The sequence below is a fragment of the Struthio camelus genome, chromosome 3 (genome assembly GCF_040807025.1).
Source record: "Struthio camelus isolate bStrCam1 chromosome 3, bStrCam1.hap1, whole genome shotgun sequence".
Lineage (NCBI taxonomy): Eukaryota > Metazoa > Chordata > Aves > Struthioniformes > Struthionidae > Struthio > Struthio camelus.
Window position 1 is genome coordinate 28,995,267 of NC_090944.1, and position 16,064 is coordinate 29,011,330.

Below are 16,064 nucleotides of genomic sequence, written 5' to 3' on the forward strand. Positions count from 1 at the left end.
CTTGTTTTTTTTTCTGTTTTTTCCTTTTCTCTTTTGTCTGTTTCATTTTTTACTTCCTCTTTTCTTTCCTTTATTCTTTCCTTCTTTCTTTCTTCTTCTCTTTCCTTTTCACTTCCTTCCTTTTTTTCTTTATTCTTCTTCCTTTTTTCTTTTTCTTTCCATTCTTACCACCCTTTTTATCTTTCTTAGTCTTTCTTTATATTTTCTTTCCCTGTGTTTTCTTTAGTTTCTTTCCTTGTTTTCCTTTTACTGTTTTTCTTTCCTCAGCTTTCCTTTCCTTTTTTCCTTTCTTTCTTTCTCTCCTTGTTTTTCCCTCCTTCCTTTTTTCCTTTTCATCTTTTCTGTTGTTCTTTCCTTTTCCTCTTTCCTTTACTCTTTTCTGTTTTTTCCTATTATCTTTTCTTTTTTACTTTTCTTGTTTCTTTCATATTCTTCTTTCTTTGTTTTATCTTTCCATTTTCTTTGATTTTTCTTTCATTTTTTCTTCTCTTTCTTTTTTCTTTCATTGTTTTTCTTTCCTTATATACTTACTCCTTTTTCCCTTTATTTCTTCTGTTGTCGTTCCTTCCTCTTTCCTCTTTCTTTCTTCCATCCTTTCTTTTTCCTTTTATTGCTTACTTTCTTACTTTCTTTCCATTTTCTCCTTTTTGCTTTCATTTTTCCCTTTATTTCTTGCTTTTTTCTTTGTCTTTTTCCTTCTTCATTTTCTGTGTGTTTTTCTTTCCTAGTTATTTAATTCCTACCTTCTTTCCTTTACTTTCTTTCCCTTTTTCTTGCTTTTTTCTTTTTCCTCTTCTTTCCTCTTTTTTGCTTTTCCTTTTTCCCTTGTTTCTTTTCCTTTTTCTTGCCTTGATCTTTAATTCCTTTGCTTTTTTTTCCTTTTTTGCTCTCCTCTTTTCTTTCCTCTTTTTGCTCCTTCTTTCTTTCCATGTCTCTTTCCTTGTTTCTAATTTGCTTGTTTTTTCTTTCCTTTTCTTTGTTATTATTTCCTTACATTTCTTCCCTCTTTTATTTCCCCTTTTTCTTTCCTTTCTTTCTTTCCTGGTTTTGCGTTCCTTTTTGTTTTTTCTTTCCTGTTTTTCCTAAATGAGGGGCATGCTTAGCTGTTTGAAACAGGAATCCAGAATGTTTCCTTGCAGGTTTTGTGTCTTTGCTCATACAAAACAGCCTGAAGCTACTGAGTCTTTCACCTCAGCCTGTCCAGTAGTTCAGATGAAAAGCACCTCTGAGCAGGCAATTCTGACTTGATCCGGGCCCACGACGACCTTTGAGGCTCGGATGGCTCCTGACCCAGGTTCAGCGTGCAATAGGAATGCTGGTGACTGCTCAGATGGTTCTGGAGGCGCGCAGGCAGGAAGAGGGCACGTCATCGGGTCCCAGGGCGATTATAGAGTGGCCATGGGAAGCAGGACAGGAGCTCTCCAGGGGGTCCCTGGAGGACATCTGAGGAGGAGCGCCAGGTGATAACTGTGCAGGGAAGACGGCAGGCTGTTTTCCCAGTGCCTCCTCCTCCAAGCTCACCTGTTGCTGCTCAACAGCAACATTGTCCACACTTGTGCTCCGTTTCTGGGGCCTTCTGCTGCCTTCCAAATGGTCCTGGAAGGACAGGGCTGGCTCTGAGAGGCTCCTGTGCATCACGCTGATGTCGTTTCTCAGATGAGGCAGTGGAGGGGCAGAGACACACATGACATATGTCCTGCTCCTGCTGGGGCTTCTCCCTCTGGGCTGCTGCATCTCCAGGGTTGGGAGGCCGCATCCAGCTTCAGGCTCTGGGTTGTTGTGTGCAGAAGCGTCCTCCCGAGCAGCCCCTGGGTGTCCTGTGGGGAGAAAGAGCCTGTTAGCTAGTTGGTACTGGCCCTCTGAAGGGAAAAGGGGACTTTCCCGGTGGCACCATGCAGCCCGGGCAGATGGCAAGCTGCAACCTGAGCACCTATGGATGTGAGGAGCAGTCCAGGAAACACAAGGAACCCCAGGGGCCATACCCTGCATGGGGAGAGTGCCCTTCTCATCCATAGTGAGCAATGCTGTGCAGAGCAGAGCTCTACAGAGGCTTAGCATCTGGGACGCCTTTTGTGGTGTGAGGAAGGTCATTCTGAACTTCTGGAAAGTGTTGCAGGGGCAAGGCATTGCCAGAAGGTATTGAAGCCTCTGCACCTCTCTGCTTTGCCGCAGATGTCTTCCCCTAGCCAGCTAAACAATTGGAACCAGCAGCCCTGGGCAGGGCCAGTCCTGAGCGCAGCCTCCTACCTGCAGAGCTGTCGGTGTGCTCGGGGCACTCCTCGGCAGAGGGGCTGCCAGCCAAGGCCACGTCCTCCCCAAATATTGCTGCGCAGTTGTCAATAAGGAACTCCACCAGCACCGTCACCTACACACAGAGAAAACCATGGGTGTCAGTGCAAGGGGCTGAAAACGTGCTCAGCGGTCTCTGCTGCTCCTGACTGCTGTTTCTCTCCTGAAGGCTGTAGCTCTGTGGCTGCAGCTCCAGCAAGAGATCTGCCTGTCACATTGCAGACAGCCCAGCTGAGCAGCGTCCCCTCCATGCTCCGAGGTGCTGCTGCTGCTGCATTTAGCTTTTGCAGTGGCCGTGGGATCTGTGGGGATGGCTTGGCTGTGCCCCGATGGGGGAACTAGCTGACTGGTGAGTGCAACAAACCTTCTCGTTCATCTCTTTCTGCACTTGCAGCGGGAGTGGGCTGTCCATGCCTGGGCTCAGCATGTTGGGCCCAATGCAGATCGCAAGGTTGCTGGAGCCCATCCTGCTGGTCTCTGCGTTCTGGCTGATGTGGTGGAGCACAGCGAGCAAGGGCTTGAGCAAGAGGACGTTTGGCCGAGGCAGTTGGTCAGCCACCCTGTGTGAACACAAACACAACGGGCCATGACTTCAGGGGACAGTGGCCGCTGCTCCTTGCTGTGAGCAAGGCTCAAGTAAACTGCCACAAATGGTGAGTCCTCCAAAGAGAGGAACACCTGTGCTTGCTTCCACTGCTTCACACAAGTCCTGTGGAGAAACCCCTGATGGCAGCTGAGCGCATGCTTCAGTACAAGATCTGGAACGACCAGATCTCGACTGAAAGGTGAGTGTTTCAGCACAGCGCATGCTTTTCAGTAGATCGACAGCGTGAAGATAGGCAAGCTTGTCAGGAGACGTCACGGGAGGCCTTGCGAAGGCCCTGGGAAAGCCTGGGCCTGTGCTGTGTAGGATCAGCGCTAGCAACCTCACAGAAAAGACAGATTTTTCCATGAGGCTCCCCATTGCCAGAGAAGGCTCCAGCCTCTCCCAGCCACTCCATAACGCTGCGACTGGCCTCAACACTTACTCTTTCAATTCTTCAATCTTTTCCTCCCTACTTGGCTTCTCCAGAGCCAGCATCCACTTGTCGTACAGGGCCGCTGATAGGAGCTGGGAGGGGATACTGCGGAGGAAGTCCTGCAAGGCCAAGACATGGAGATGAGGCTCTGGACACCACCCCTGAGCCCACAAGGAGCACCCTGGCACTTGGGCTCCCAAGGAGGCAGCTTGCTTGGAGCTACCTGCCCTCCAAGGTGCTCATGGCCACTGACAGAGCAGTGGGCTGTGTGAGTCCCTGCCCTACTTGGACACGCTTGTCTGAGTGCAGCAATAGGCCCCAGTGCCTATCAGCCTTTAGTGCACTCAGGGATCTCAGTCTTCCTCCCTGAGGAGGGTGCAGGGCAGGAGGAGGAGGGGGAGGAGGAAGAGGAAGTGAGTTTCCCGTGGGCAGGCAGGAAATCAGTGGCAGAACAAGGGGAACTGAAAACCAGATGGACTGGCCTCAAAAGGCCAAACCTTCCCAAGCCTAAAAACATGTGGCTTGGCTTCCCTAGAGTTTCAGCTCTGAGCGCCCCCCGGGCCCATCTAGGCACTCAAGCAGGCCCCTGCAGGTTCGCAGTGTACTCTCAGAGCTGCAAGGCAGAAGAATTCACCTTCAAGATTACTGCCAGGAGGTGCACAGGTTTACTGTCCAGGTCAACGGTGACTCCTTTGTTGAGGTCCTCCTTCAAGTCCCTGCGCGCTTTCTCACTGGCAGCTTTGCGGAATATCCCCTCAGTGGCAGGCCCTTCCCTGTACAATATGGCCAGGAGATCCTGCAGGAAAAAGCGGACAGCGGTGGGAGAAGAGTTCCTCAGGTGAAGAAAGGCCCTTTAGCCTTAGGGGAGCGTTTGTTCGGAGGCAGAAGCAAGTTTTTGCCTGGGAGACGCACTCTACTTTACTTGGGTTCACATCTAGTTCTCGCTGCTGGTAGATTACACTGGCAGTTACCCAGCTGTCCCCCAAGCCACCCCTTTTCAGGGAAATACACAAATCCCTGGCTGTTTATGCTGCTGAGAGCTTCCTTTCAATGACTTCTGCAAGGCCACCAGCATGACCTGCTTCTCCTCTTCCTGCTCCGGCCTTGTTCCCACTCCAGAGTTACTTCCCGCGGCAGCTGTGTGGGCTGTGCAAGCCCGCACACTTGACCTCGTGGAGGCCAAACCCCCAAATGCCCTGTCTCCTGAGAGCCACAGCCCAAGCTCTGGCGATGCTGCTTCGCCGGAGAAGCTGGGAACAGGCTAACTGCATGGCCAGGCTGGCTTACCTGGACTGGCTGGGGCAGGGTCTCCTCTTCCCCGCACAGACTTGCCAGAGGCTGCCCAAAGAGGGGCCTCTTGAGGCCAGACTCCGGCTGCCCTGGGCAGTCCCCATTGGCCAAGGTTCGTCCCCGAGCAAACGGCCAGGGGATCAACCTCTTTCTTTTCTTAGGCCCAGATGCTGCAAGCAAGAGGAAAGCAAAAGTCAGGTGAAAGAACCTGGAGGAGAGTTGTCTGTGTGCAGCGCCACAGGATGCCGAATGAAGGGCAGAGCTGTGTGTGGGAACGACGACTCGGACTGCGCGGGGGAAACTGGAAAGTGTGACCATCCCTCTAAGCGCACCAGCTCTCCTGCTTTGTTGGAGCACGCAGGGCACAGAAAGAACCGTGGGATGTTTGACATGTGTCATGGCAGAGGTTTCTGGGACCACCATGAGGGGGTGACAGGAGTTGTGGCTACACAGTCTGAGCATGCCCCTGTCCAAGGGGGGCTGGCAAGAGGGCAGGAGGGGCTCCTGCTTTGGAGCCGCTGTCGAGCACTGTGGGGGAAGGCAGCTCCTCAGCTTCTCTTTCACACTCACCAGGCGAGTGGCAAAGTCCCTCCCCAGGAGCTGATGGGACCAAGACAGGGCATTGCTTGGTGTCAGCCTGCAAAAAACGCATTCAGGTCGTAGAGCCGCCCCACAGCAGCAAGGGCTGCCAGCGAGTTGCTGCAGTGACGCACAACTGTGTGAGCAGCTCCAGGGACAATCCCAAGGTCATCACACGCCTGTGGAGGAGACACTGGGTGGGGAATGGCGCTGCCTCTCTGCCCAACAGGGGCGCTGGTGGCAAAGGCTGCTGCTGCAGCCGGCCAGCCCGACCCAGCCCTGCAGGCCACAGCCCCCCGGGTGGTTTTGGGCGGCTGGTGGATGCTGAGAAGGCGCAGCCCTGCACAAGGCACCTCAACTCGGCCCAGGGAGACAGGCTGCCCTCCCATGCTGCTCCGGCACTGGGTAGCTCCTCCTAGACCGCCTCATAAGGCCGCCGTCAGTGTCTCAAGGGCTTTGGCCCCTGCCATCTTCCCTCTCAAGACTCAGCTACCTCCTGGCAGCACCCCAGCAAGGGCTGGGGCAGAGGGAACCCCTGCTCACCTCCGCCGAAATCAACGCCTCGACGGTCCGGGTGCTCAGCGACACCGACTAGGCAAGAGAACAAAGAGCCAACGTGAGCAGCTGGTCACAGGGGCTCTTCCCGAAAGCCCCGTGGCGCTTGGGGCCGAGCGGAAAGCCCCGGGACACTTACAGGACCGTAGAAGCCAACGGCCTTCACAAGGAGCCGAAGGGAGGTCAGGCGGGTGAGCCGGGGCTCCGGGGCTCCGGGGCTTTGCCTGGGCACGGGCGGGGACAAAGGCAGAGCGCGGTCACAGCCAGCCCTCCCTGCTCGCGCCCTGACCCCAGCCCCGCACCTCCAGCCCACCCGGCCACAGCAGATCTTCCTGCAGCGCCAGCTGGCAGCACCGCTCCGCAGCGCCCCGGCCCTGCTGCCTCCAGGCCTCTTCCGCATGCAAACAGGAAGCGACAGCTCAGGCTCCCCGTGCGGGCAAGCAAGGAGCTGCAGTGACAGCTCCACTGTGTTGCTGTTCCTGTGCCCTCTCAAGGCAAAGCACCTCCCACTGCTCTGCCCGGGAGCTGCCCCGTGCAGGGGGTGTCCCTCTCCCCCACCTCCCCTGCTGCACCGCTGTGGGCAGCTCCCCCGGGAGCTCTCCACCGCCTGCAGCCTTGACACCCACCACCGGCAGGCTGAATTCCCAGCAGGGCTCACCTGAGGACCGCCTGGAGCCACAGCTCCTTCACCTCCTGCGACCTGCAGCAGAAAGGAGAAACAGCCTCAGAGCCCACTGCTCCTCCTCCTCCTCTGCAGAGGCACAGGCCCCCAGGCACATCTCACCCGTGTGGCCCTGCTCCACACCACCATACAGCAAGGCCCCGGTCGGTGTCCCCCAGCAGCGTCCCTGGCGTGAGCAGAGCTGCAGGGACGTGGCGGGGGCGGGTGGCTTGTGCACACCTGGAGCTGCCCGTGTGAGCGTCTGAAACCCAAGCAGGGCCTCTACTTTCTCTCCCCACAGCCTGGCGTGAGCTCCAGCAAGCCCAGGGAGGAATGAAGGCCAACACAGTGCCCTGCACCCCTCAAGGCCCTGGATGTGGCCCCGAGACTCACCTGAAAGTGACCACGCAGCGGTCCCTGGGCCACACGAGGACGAGAGTATTGGCACATTTCAGGCCAAAAACCTCCTCCTCGTCTGCCTGCCCGCACACCGCCTCGTCCTTCCCGCACAGCACCCAGAGCTCGCTGAGACGCACGCGGTGCTGCAGCAGGAAGGTGGAGCCCCATCTGCCGGGAGGAAGAGCAGGGATGGCCTTGGAGGTTGTGTGGTGGGGGCAGCCCCAGCAGCGCTCCAGGGCAGAGCCGTTTCCCGGGGGCAGAGCCTTGGGCCGGCCACCCCGAGCCTCGGGTGGGAGAAAGGAGCCGCAGGCCCAGCACACAGAGAGGCCACTTCTGAAAAGTCACTGCTGGGCAGCAATGGCAGCAGGCACTCCATCAGGGGCTGCGGATCAGGAGAGCAGTCAGGAGCCTGCCCCCTTTCCTCTTACACCTCCCCAATTTAAAGGGAAAGAGTGTCCCTCCCCACCGTGTAGGGACACCCATGCAGGGGACTGCAGGTCATTTGGACCACGAGTCCTTGTCAGGAGCAAAGGGCATCAACAGAGCTGCTGTTCGGGAAAGAACAAATGCAAAGAGCTTGGCTAAAATCCCTTCTCCTGCCCAGCTGTGGGCGCCTCCGTTGGCATTCAGGCTGACAGGAAAGCACATGCTCCTTGTGCTTGCGCAGCCCTGCCAGAGTTAAAAAGAGCCAGCCCAGCCCGTGTCCGCCGTGGCCAGTGCGGTGCAGGCAGCCCCAAGGAGGAGGCACTTTCTGCTCCTGCAGGAGCAGCTCCGGGGAGGAGCGGTGCCCTGGGGCTGGTGCCAGAGGAGGTGGCAGGGGCAAGGACAGCTGTGGCTGCTAGTCTTACTTGAAGCTGGCGATGGCGATGACATCGGGGAAGAGCAGGAGGTGCCTGTTCCTCGTCCGCTGGTGCCGCGTCACCTGCACACGGTCGCTGAGCAGGAGCTGGGGGCTCCTGCGCGACACGAAGGTGCCGAGCGCCGTCGGGGACTGGGAGGCTCCCCTGCCCATGAGCCCAAGCTGGGCACCGGGAGCCGTGCGGCCAGGGTCCACGGGCCATGCCTGCGTGCTGGGAGCGGGGCCAGGAGCGCCCCAGGCGCGGCAGCAGTTGGCCTGTCCCATGGCGCTTTGCCCGGGCAGACGGCTGCGGCGCAGCTGTGCCCTGCACCGAGCAGGGCCAGGCACCAGCCAGGCCTGAGCAAGGCTGGGAGCAGTGTCCCTGTGCTGGCAGTGCTGCTGGGCTGGGAGCCTGCGTCTCCCTGCTGCCCTGCACTGTCACAGCGCCGCACTGGGGGACAGGTGGGTGCTGGTGGCTGGGACCACCTGGGCATCACTGTGACACATTGTGATGCGCCAGCCAGGCGGTGGGGCAGCACCAGGGGCACGGGCCGGGAGCTGTGGGCACAAAGGGGAGTCTCCCCGGACACCCAGTGCCTCTGGTGCCACAGGATTGCCATGTCTGTGATGTGGGAGCACAGCTGGTGGGGCTGGGGCACCGCTGCTGGCTCCCGCAATGCCCCCAGGGACAAGGCGCTGCCTTTGTGTGTCCCGATGGTGGCTGCGGGGAGGCAAATGGTGCCCGGGACAAGGGAGCAGAGGGACTTGGTGCTGGAGGAGCTCCCAGCTTCAGCAGCTGGCTCTGTGTCGGTGACAATCCAGCAATGCACAGGCCTTCCCACACAGCTGCAACATTGCCTGTTGCTGCTGGCACAGGAGGACTCAGGCTTGGAGAGGGCAAGCAGGAGGCCTGTGCCTGCTTGACAACCAGGGCCCAGACAGTGCCCAAAATCCCAAGTTTCACGCTTCCTCTGCAGGCGGTCAGCCTAGTGGTCAGCCCCACTCCAAGTGTCTACAAGTGGCATCACGCGTGAAGTGGGAATCTTGGCTCCAGTCCTAGTCCGAGAAGAGTTTAGGGAAGGTTTCAGTTGCCTAAACACCAGCACCAGCATGCATCCACTTGTGATGCCTTGGAAAATTTCCCTGTTGTGCCCTGGGATACCCAAATGCCTATAGACAGCCCCTTTCAGGCAGCTGAGTCCACCTGGACTCAGGTCCATCCCAGGAGTCTGCAGAGAGACTCAAAGGCAGACTGCACAGGGGATTAGGGAGGCTCATGGATAACACAGGCTCTAGAATACATTCCCAGCAGGGCCCCAGGTGTTAGCATATTTTGTCATTGTCCTTGATCTGCTGTTTTTTCTCCTTGCTCACTTTGTATTTGCCAGTACGTAGTGAAAAGGCACCAGAGCGGAGAGAAAGAATTTTTAATATAAATGGCTACTACCTTTCTTGCTGGCAGTACTGCTTATGGCACAAGTAGTTATTGGAAGGACTGGACACAGAAAATAAAATGGGAGGAGGGAGCTGCAGGAGTGGATCTTCAGTTGAGGAATATTTTTCCAAAGAACAGGGGTGGGAAACGGTTCACCAGGCAGATACATTCCTTGCTGAATTTCTCCATTTCAATGGAATGTGAGTTGATAGCAGGCCACAGCATGACCCCGTGAGGCATGGGACTGTAAATAAACTTTTGTTTCAGCAAACATTCAAGGTAGTCGAGTTTTGCTAGACCCGATACTTTCCAACACAGAAGAACTGGTCAGGGATGTGAAGGCTGGGGGCAACCTTGGCTACAGTGGCCCCGGAGTGTAGTGGGGACCAGGATCCCCCCAGGAGAGGGGGAAACAAGGCAAATCACAGGATCACAAGCCTGGACCTCAGGAGAGCAGACTTCAGCCTGTTCAGGGACTTGCTTTGTAGAAGAAAGGACCTAGACGGATAGGTGATTTTCAGGGATGCCATCCTCCACACTCACAACAAGCAGGAAATCAAGCAAGGTGGCAGGAGGCCTGCGTGCATAGAGTTACTGAAAAAACTCAAACATAAAAAGGAAGTATTCAAGAGGTGAAAGGAGGGACAGGTGACCCGCAAGGAATATAGAGACACTGTCTAAGTGCCCATAGCTGTGATTAGGAAAGCTAAAGCCCATTTGGCACTGAGGCCGGCAAGGGATGTGAAGGGCAATAAGCTTCTATAGCTGTACCAGCAGCACTAGGGAAAACGTGGCCCGCTGCTGAATGGGACAGGGGACCTGGTAAAAAGGACAAGTAGAAAGCTGAGGTACTCAATGCCTTATCCACCTCATTCTTTATTGGTGGACTTGCCTTCAGGAATCCCAGACCACGGCATCTGTGGGAGAGTCTGGAGCAAGGAAGACCCTGGGTAGAGGAGGATCAGGCCAGGGAGCATTTAAACAAACTGCATGAACACATCCATGGGACCTGACAGGATGCATCCCTGAGTGCTGAGGGAGCTGGTCAATATGGTATGGTATGTGGCAAGGCCACTTTCAATTATCTTTTATAGGTCATGGCTATCAAGTAGAGGCTCCTGGTGGCTTGAAGAAAGCTAATGTCACCTCTCTCTTCAAGAAGGGGAAGAAGGTGGATCTGAGGAATTACAGGCCATGCAGCTTCACCTCAATCTGAGGGAAGGTGATAGAGCAAATAATCATTGAAACCATTTGCAAACATATGAAGGACAAGAAGGTGACTAGGAGAAACCAGCATGAGTTTATGAAGGAGAAATGATGCTTGACCAATCTGATAGTCTTCTACGATGAAATGATTAGCTCAGTGGCCAAGGGAAGAGCAGTGGATATTGTTTATCTTGACTTCATCGTGGCTTTTGACACTCTCTCCCATCGCATCCTCACAGATAAACTGATGAAGTACGGACTAGATAGGGGGGAAGTGAGCTGTACTGAAAATTTGCTGAACTGCTGGGCTCAGAGAGCTGTGATCAGCAGCACAAAGTCCAGCTGGAGGCAAGTAACTAGTGGTGTACCCCCGGAGTCAGTCCTGGGGCCAATACTGTTTAACATCTTCATTAGCGGTCTGGACAATGGGAGAGAGTGCACCCTCAGCAAGTTTGCTGATGATACCAAACTAGAAGGAGTGGCTGATGCATCAGATGACTGTGCTGCCATGCAGAGGGACCACGACAGCCTGAGAAAAGGGCAGAGAGGAACCTCATGAACTTCAGTGAAGGGAAGTGCCAAGTCCTGCACTTTGGGAAGAAGAATCCCATAAACCAGTATAGGCTGGAGGCTGACAGGCTGGAAAGCAGTTTAGTTGGGGGTCCCTTGGGACAAGCTAACCATGAGCCAGCAATGCACCCTTGCAACAAAAACGGCCAACACCATCCTGGGCTGCAATAGGAAGAGCACTGCAGTTTGAGAGAGGTGATTCTTTCCCTCTGCTCAGCACTGGTGAGACCACACCTGGAGTGCTGTGTCCAGTGCTGGGCTTTTATTTGATAAAAGAAAGGTGTAGATTTACGGGGTGAGTCCAGTGAATGGTCACAAAGATGATGAAGGAACTGGAGCATCTAACACATGAGCAGAGGCTGAGAGAGCTGGGACTCTTCAGCCTGGGGAAGAGAAGACTGAAGAGAAGACTGAAGAGAAGACTGAGGGTGTCGAGAGGATGAGAGGCAACGGGTACAAACTGAAACAGGCAATTCCCTCTGAAGATAAGGAAAAGCTTTTGTTCCATGAGCCTGATGAAGCACTGGCCAGAGGTTGCCCAGAGGGCTTGTAGAGTCTCCATCCTTGGAGCTATTCAAAAGTCATCTGGACACAGTCCTGGGCAGCCTGCTTTAGGCGACTCTGCTGGAGCAGTGGGGGTTGGACTAGATGATCTCTAAGGCTCCCTTGCAACCTCAACTGTTCTGCGATTCTGTGAGCTGAGGGGGTGTGGACCACGCTTTTCGACAACTCCTTCACCCTCTCCCTTGTTTGTTACCAATGTATAGAGCTCCTCTGGGTTTTGTCCACCTTTGCCTTTTTGTCCACCTTTGCTTCCCTTGCTGCTTTGGGAGTGCCTCAAAAGAGGCTCCCAATGGATAAAGAACTCTTTTCTTCTGCAGAAGCTGGAAGCTTCAGGTCCAGGTATCCTCCATATCTGGAGCCTAGCTAAGCTTGCTGAGTGTGGTTGTCATGTCTGACTAGGATACCTGCTTGGGTCCAAAGGAAGATCCCCTTGCTCTCTGTTAAAGTCTCTGTGCTCATCCTCCCCGGGTTTTCTGGTGTGCTTAGAGGCCAGGAAAATGACTCCTGCCGGGCCAGGTCCTCTCCTGCCCCTTTTCCTGCTGGTATGGGAACAGCTACACTCAAGACACATCCCACCTGCCATGCCTGTGGGCTCGCTTTCTCATAAGCCACCTCTGCAGCAGCATCACGTCTTGGTGACTTCTCTCCCACCTGACTGGTGCCTGCTGCTCTCTGGGGGTGTCCCTGGATTCCCGGACAGAGAGGTATTTCTTCCCCAAATCTCGCTGCGTTGCAGTCTCTGACAACAGCAGAGCAGTGATCCCGCTGCTCGGGCACTTCCCCTCCTGCTACTAGGTATGCCAGGCCGTCCAAAGAGACCTGCCGTGCCCGCAGAAGTGTACAAATAATACCTGTAGTGTCTGTGTGTTTTTTAAGGAGAGACAAGGAACAGTTAAACAGTCCTGCAGAAAAGTGCTTTACTGTAGTGAAGCTAGGCGGGACTGGATCAAAAGTCTCCCTGCTCCGGGTCCAAGGCTACCCTGAGCCCCAAACGGGCAGTTAAGTGCTAGCCTAAGCCAAGTTTCAACACGGAAAAACACACTGCACGTCCCAGCAGAGTTCCCACTGTGGCAAGGTGATAAGGGTACTGCCAAGGGGTTTTTCTTTCTTTCCTTGCTTTCTTCCTTTTCTTTCCTTGCTTGTTCTTTCCCCCTTTATTCTTCAGATTTCCTTTCCTTTTTTGCTTTGCTTGTTTGCTTTGCTTGTTTTTCTTGCCTTCTCTTTCCCTTTTTCTTCCCTTCTTGCTTTCTTTTTTCCTTTTTGCGTTCTTGTTTTTCCTCCATGCTTTTCGTTCCCTTTTCTTTATTTTTCCTGCCTTGTTTTTCTTTCTTGTTTTTTCTCATTGTTCTTTCCTTGTTTTTCTTTCCTCTTTCCTTTCCCTGTTTTTTCTCCCCTTTCTTTCCTTTCTTTTCTTTTTCCTTTTTTCCCTTTTCCTTTTTCCCTTTTTTCTTTCTGTTTTTTTTCCTTTTTCATTCTCCTTTCTTTCCTACCTTTTAGTTTTCCCTGCTTGGCTTTCTATTTTCTTTCCCTATTTTGTGATATATTGTCTTTCCTCATTTTTCCATTGTTTCATTTTTGAGGTTTTCCATTCCTCTTTTTTTCTCTCCTTTACTTTCTTCTTCTTGGCTTTTCCCACTAGGTTCTCTTCCAATTTCTCTTTCCTATTTTTATTTTCCTTTCTGTCCTTCCTTTTATCTTTTTTTTTTTGCTTTATATTTTCTTTCCTTGCCTTGCCTCTTCTCACCCTGCCCCTCCTCACCTCTCTTCACCTTGCCTTACCATTTCTCTTTCTATTTTTTTCTTTTGTCTTTCCTGATTTTGCCTTGTATTTTCTTTCCTTGATTGGCTTTATATTTTCTTTCCTTGTTTTGCTTCTCTCCTAGGTTTTTCTCTCCTTTTTTCTTTGCTTCCTCTGCTTCCTTTTATATTTCCCTGTTTTGCATTAGATTTTCTTTCCCTGTTTTTTCTTTATTTCCTCTCCTTGGCTTTCTTCTCTTGGTTTTCTTCCAAATTCTCTTTCTTGTTTTTTTTATTTTCTTTTTTCTGTCCTTTCTTTCCTTTCTGTAATCTTCTGTTGTTTTGCATAATATTTTCTGTCCTTCCTTTGCCTCTCCTTGCTTTCCCTTTGCCTTTCCTGCTTTGCCTTTGCCTATCCTGGCTTTGCCTTTCCATTTCTCTTTCTGTATTTTTTTCCCATAGTTTCTTTCCTATCCATTTTCTTTCCTTCTTTTGCTCTGTATTTCCTCTACTTGGCTTTCCTCCTCTTGGCTTTCTTCTCCTTCCCTTTCTTCTCCTTCACTTTCCTTCCCTTGGCTTTTCTCTTCTGATTTTCTTCTTTCTCGTTTTTGTTTTCCTTTTTTTCTTTCCTTTCCTTTCTTTCGTTCCTTTTATCTTTCCTTGTTGGGCCTTCCCCTCCTCGCCTTGCCTCTCTCTGTCTTGCCTCTCCTTCACTTTTGTCTCCTTGGCTTTCCTCTCTTTTCCTTTGCTCTCCTTCGCTTTCCTCTTCTGGTTTTCTCCCAATTTATTTTCCTTGTTTTCGATTGTGCTTTTCTATTTCTTTTCTTTCCTCCCTTTTAATCTTTCTTTGTCTTCTGCTAGAAAACAGATTCTCTCCTTGATTTCTCTCCTTGATTTTCTACTTCTTTTTTTTTTTCCTTTCCTTTGTTATTTTCTCCTTGCCTTTTGTCTCCTGGTATTCCTCCCTGTTCTTTATCTTCCTTTCTCCTTTCCTGTCTTTCCTTTCCTACATTCTATCTTTCCTTGCTATGCTTTATATTTTCTTTCCATGCCTTGCTGCTCCTTCCTTAGATTTTCCTTTTGCTTTCTTACTTTTATATTCCTTCCTGCAGCAAGGGCACCCTGAGTGTGCTGCCCGCAAGCCTGCCTCCCCCTGCAGCTCTCCCTGCCCCGCACAGTCCTTCCCCGAGCAGGGGGCATCTTGGTGCAGCTTGGATGGTGGCCACCAATGCAGCGCTCTCTTGGGCTGTGCAGGGGCCTCGGCGCAGTGCTGGCAGCCTGGGCAACGGCAGCCTGGATGAGCCCGGAGGTGAGCAGCCCTGGCCCAGAGTGTAGGCCTGCTCAGCAGTGCCTCCCTGCCAACTGCCAGCGCCCACCGCCCTCTGCCCCAGCTGGGGCTCCGCTGAGGGGCTGCCCTCGCTCACTGCCTCTCTGCCTCCTCCTCCAGCAGCCTCCTTCCCGCCCTCGGTGTGCACGCTGTATCTTGCAGCCAGCCGGCAGGCAGGGTAAGAGCGGAGCCCTGGCCTGCAGGGGGACTGCCCCACAGCCCTGGGCAGGCCCACGGCGGGCTAGAGCAGGATGCAGTCCAGAGCCAGGGACCTGGGTTGGACTGGGGGCCACCAAGAGCAGGGCCTGGCATGGGCCGGGCCGGGGGAAAGGCGAGGCAGGCCCGGGAGATGCTCCATGCCTGCTGCTGACAAACTGGTACGACGCTTTGCTGCTTGCTCATTGGTGCAGCCCTGGCACCAGGGCCCCCTCTGCCCTTAACCTGGGGCCTTTGAGGGCCTGCCGGCACCACAGCTTCCTGCTCAGCTACAAAAGGCAGCCTCCTCACCTCCTTTGCCCAAGCAAGGACACCTTGCGCGCTGGCCAGCCCGTGCAGGCTGGCCGGCAGCACCCAGGTGCATGGAAGTTGGACTGGCCTGTCCTGCTGCAGCCACCCAGCAGTGTGCTGGATGCTCCACCCACGGCTGCAGGAGCGCTGGGCGAGCTGCTCATCACCACAGCCCTACCGGCATCGCCAGCCCGCAGGCGGGCGTGCTTTGGGCCAAACCAGACAGTGCTCCTGAGTGGGGAAGGCCACGAGCTGCTGGGCTGCCTCCCCAAAGCGCCACACCTGGGCTGGCCAGCACACATCCCACGCAGGTCCATCCTGCAGTGTGACTGGGCAGCGTCCCACTGATGGGGGAAGGCAGAGTGCAGCTGCTTTCGCCCCGCGGGCAGCCCAAGGGCCGAAGGAGCAGAGAGCCCCCATGTGCCTCAGCCCTGCAACGCTGGCCCACCCTGGAGCTCTGGCCCCCACCACCAGAGATACCCTCCCCTCCTGCTGCAGCCGCCGGCTCAAGAACGGCCCTCGCCTCCCTTCTTTGCCCTGGCTTCACCGCTGGCAGCATCCGAGGGCTCCGCAAGGCCATGTGTACCTGCGCCTCCCTCCTGAGAAGGGGGCAACGAGTGCCCAGAAGCCACCAGGCAAGGGTCAGCTGCTTCGAGCAAGTAGTGGGCTCAGCGCCTGGCCACATGCACCTGCAGCAAGCACCCCATGGAGCTTGACACCTTCGTCCCCTGGGGGCCAGTGTCAATAAACCTCTTTGCAAGATTCAGTGGGAGAGGAGAGTGATTCTTGTTCCCCAAAGTCACCAAGCCAGTGCCTTGCAGCTGTTGGCATAGGTGGAGATGGGTGCAGCAGGACAGAAGTGCCTCTGCTTGTGCCTCTCCTTTGCCCACAGAAACTCTCGCCTTGCCCAGCCAGCCCGGCTGGCACCGCAGGCATTGACCAAGAGGAACTTCTGCTCTTGGACAGAGCCACTGGATGCCCAGCAGGAGGGCAAAGGCTTGGGGGGAGAGTGGAGGAGCCTCCCGCAGCCCTGGGCACAGCTGAGACAAGGAGGTCCGACTGTGCTGGCCGCAAAACAAGGAGCCTGG

At 54.2% G+C, this 16,064-nt stretch overlaps 1 protein-coding gene and 1 long non-coding RNA gene across 2 annotated transcripts; both read right to left on the reverse strand.

Annotated features, from left to right (window-relative positions):
* Positions 1–1,326: 1,326 nt before the first annotated feature.
* Positions 1,327–4,916, reverse strand: LOC138066538 (T-cell activation Rho GTPase-activating protein-like). The gene is made up of 6 exons (XM_068936413.1): positions 4,596–4,916; positions 3,943–4,104; positions 3,318–3,427; positions 2,654–2,849; positions 2,248–2,365; positions 1,327–1,817 (listed from the first exon to the last, which is right to left on the reverse strand). Exons 1-6 carry the CDS (start codon positions 4,914–4,916, stop codon positions 1,327–1,329), a joined length of 1,398 nt encoding a protein of 465 aa, XP_068792514.1.
* A 1,002-nt stretch (positions 4,917–5,918) lies between these two features.
* On the reverse strand, positions 5,919–6,838 carry LOC138066557 (uncharacterized). The gene is made up of 3 exons (XR_011139871.1): positions 6,787–6,838; positions 6,391–6,432; positions 5,919–5,956 (listed from the first exon to the last, which is right to left on the reverse strand). It is a non-coding gene; the product is annotated as an uncharacterized lncRNA (long non-coding RNA).
* Positions 6,839–16,064: the final 9,226 nt, after the last annotated feature.

Excerpts from the sequence above, each read along its gene's own strand:
- LOC138066538 (XM_068936413.1), bottom strand. The coding sequence starts at position 4,916 with ATGGTCACACTTTCCAGTTTCCCCCGCGCAGTCCGAGTCGTCGTTCCC. Across the intron at positions 4,105-4,595 it reads CCCTGCCCCAGCCAGTCCAG|GATCTCCTGGCCATATTGTA; the intron begins GTAAGCCAGCCT and ends TTTTTCCTGCAG. Across the intron at positions 1,818-2,247 it reads GCACACCGACAGCTCTGCAG|GACACCCAGGGGCTGCTCGG; the intron begins GTAGGAGGCTGC and ends TTCTCCCCACAG.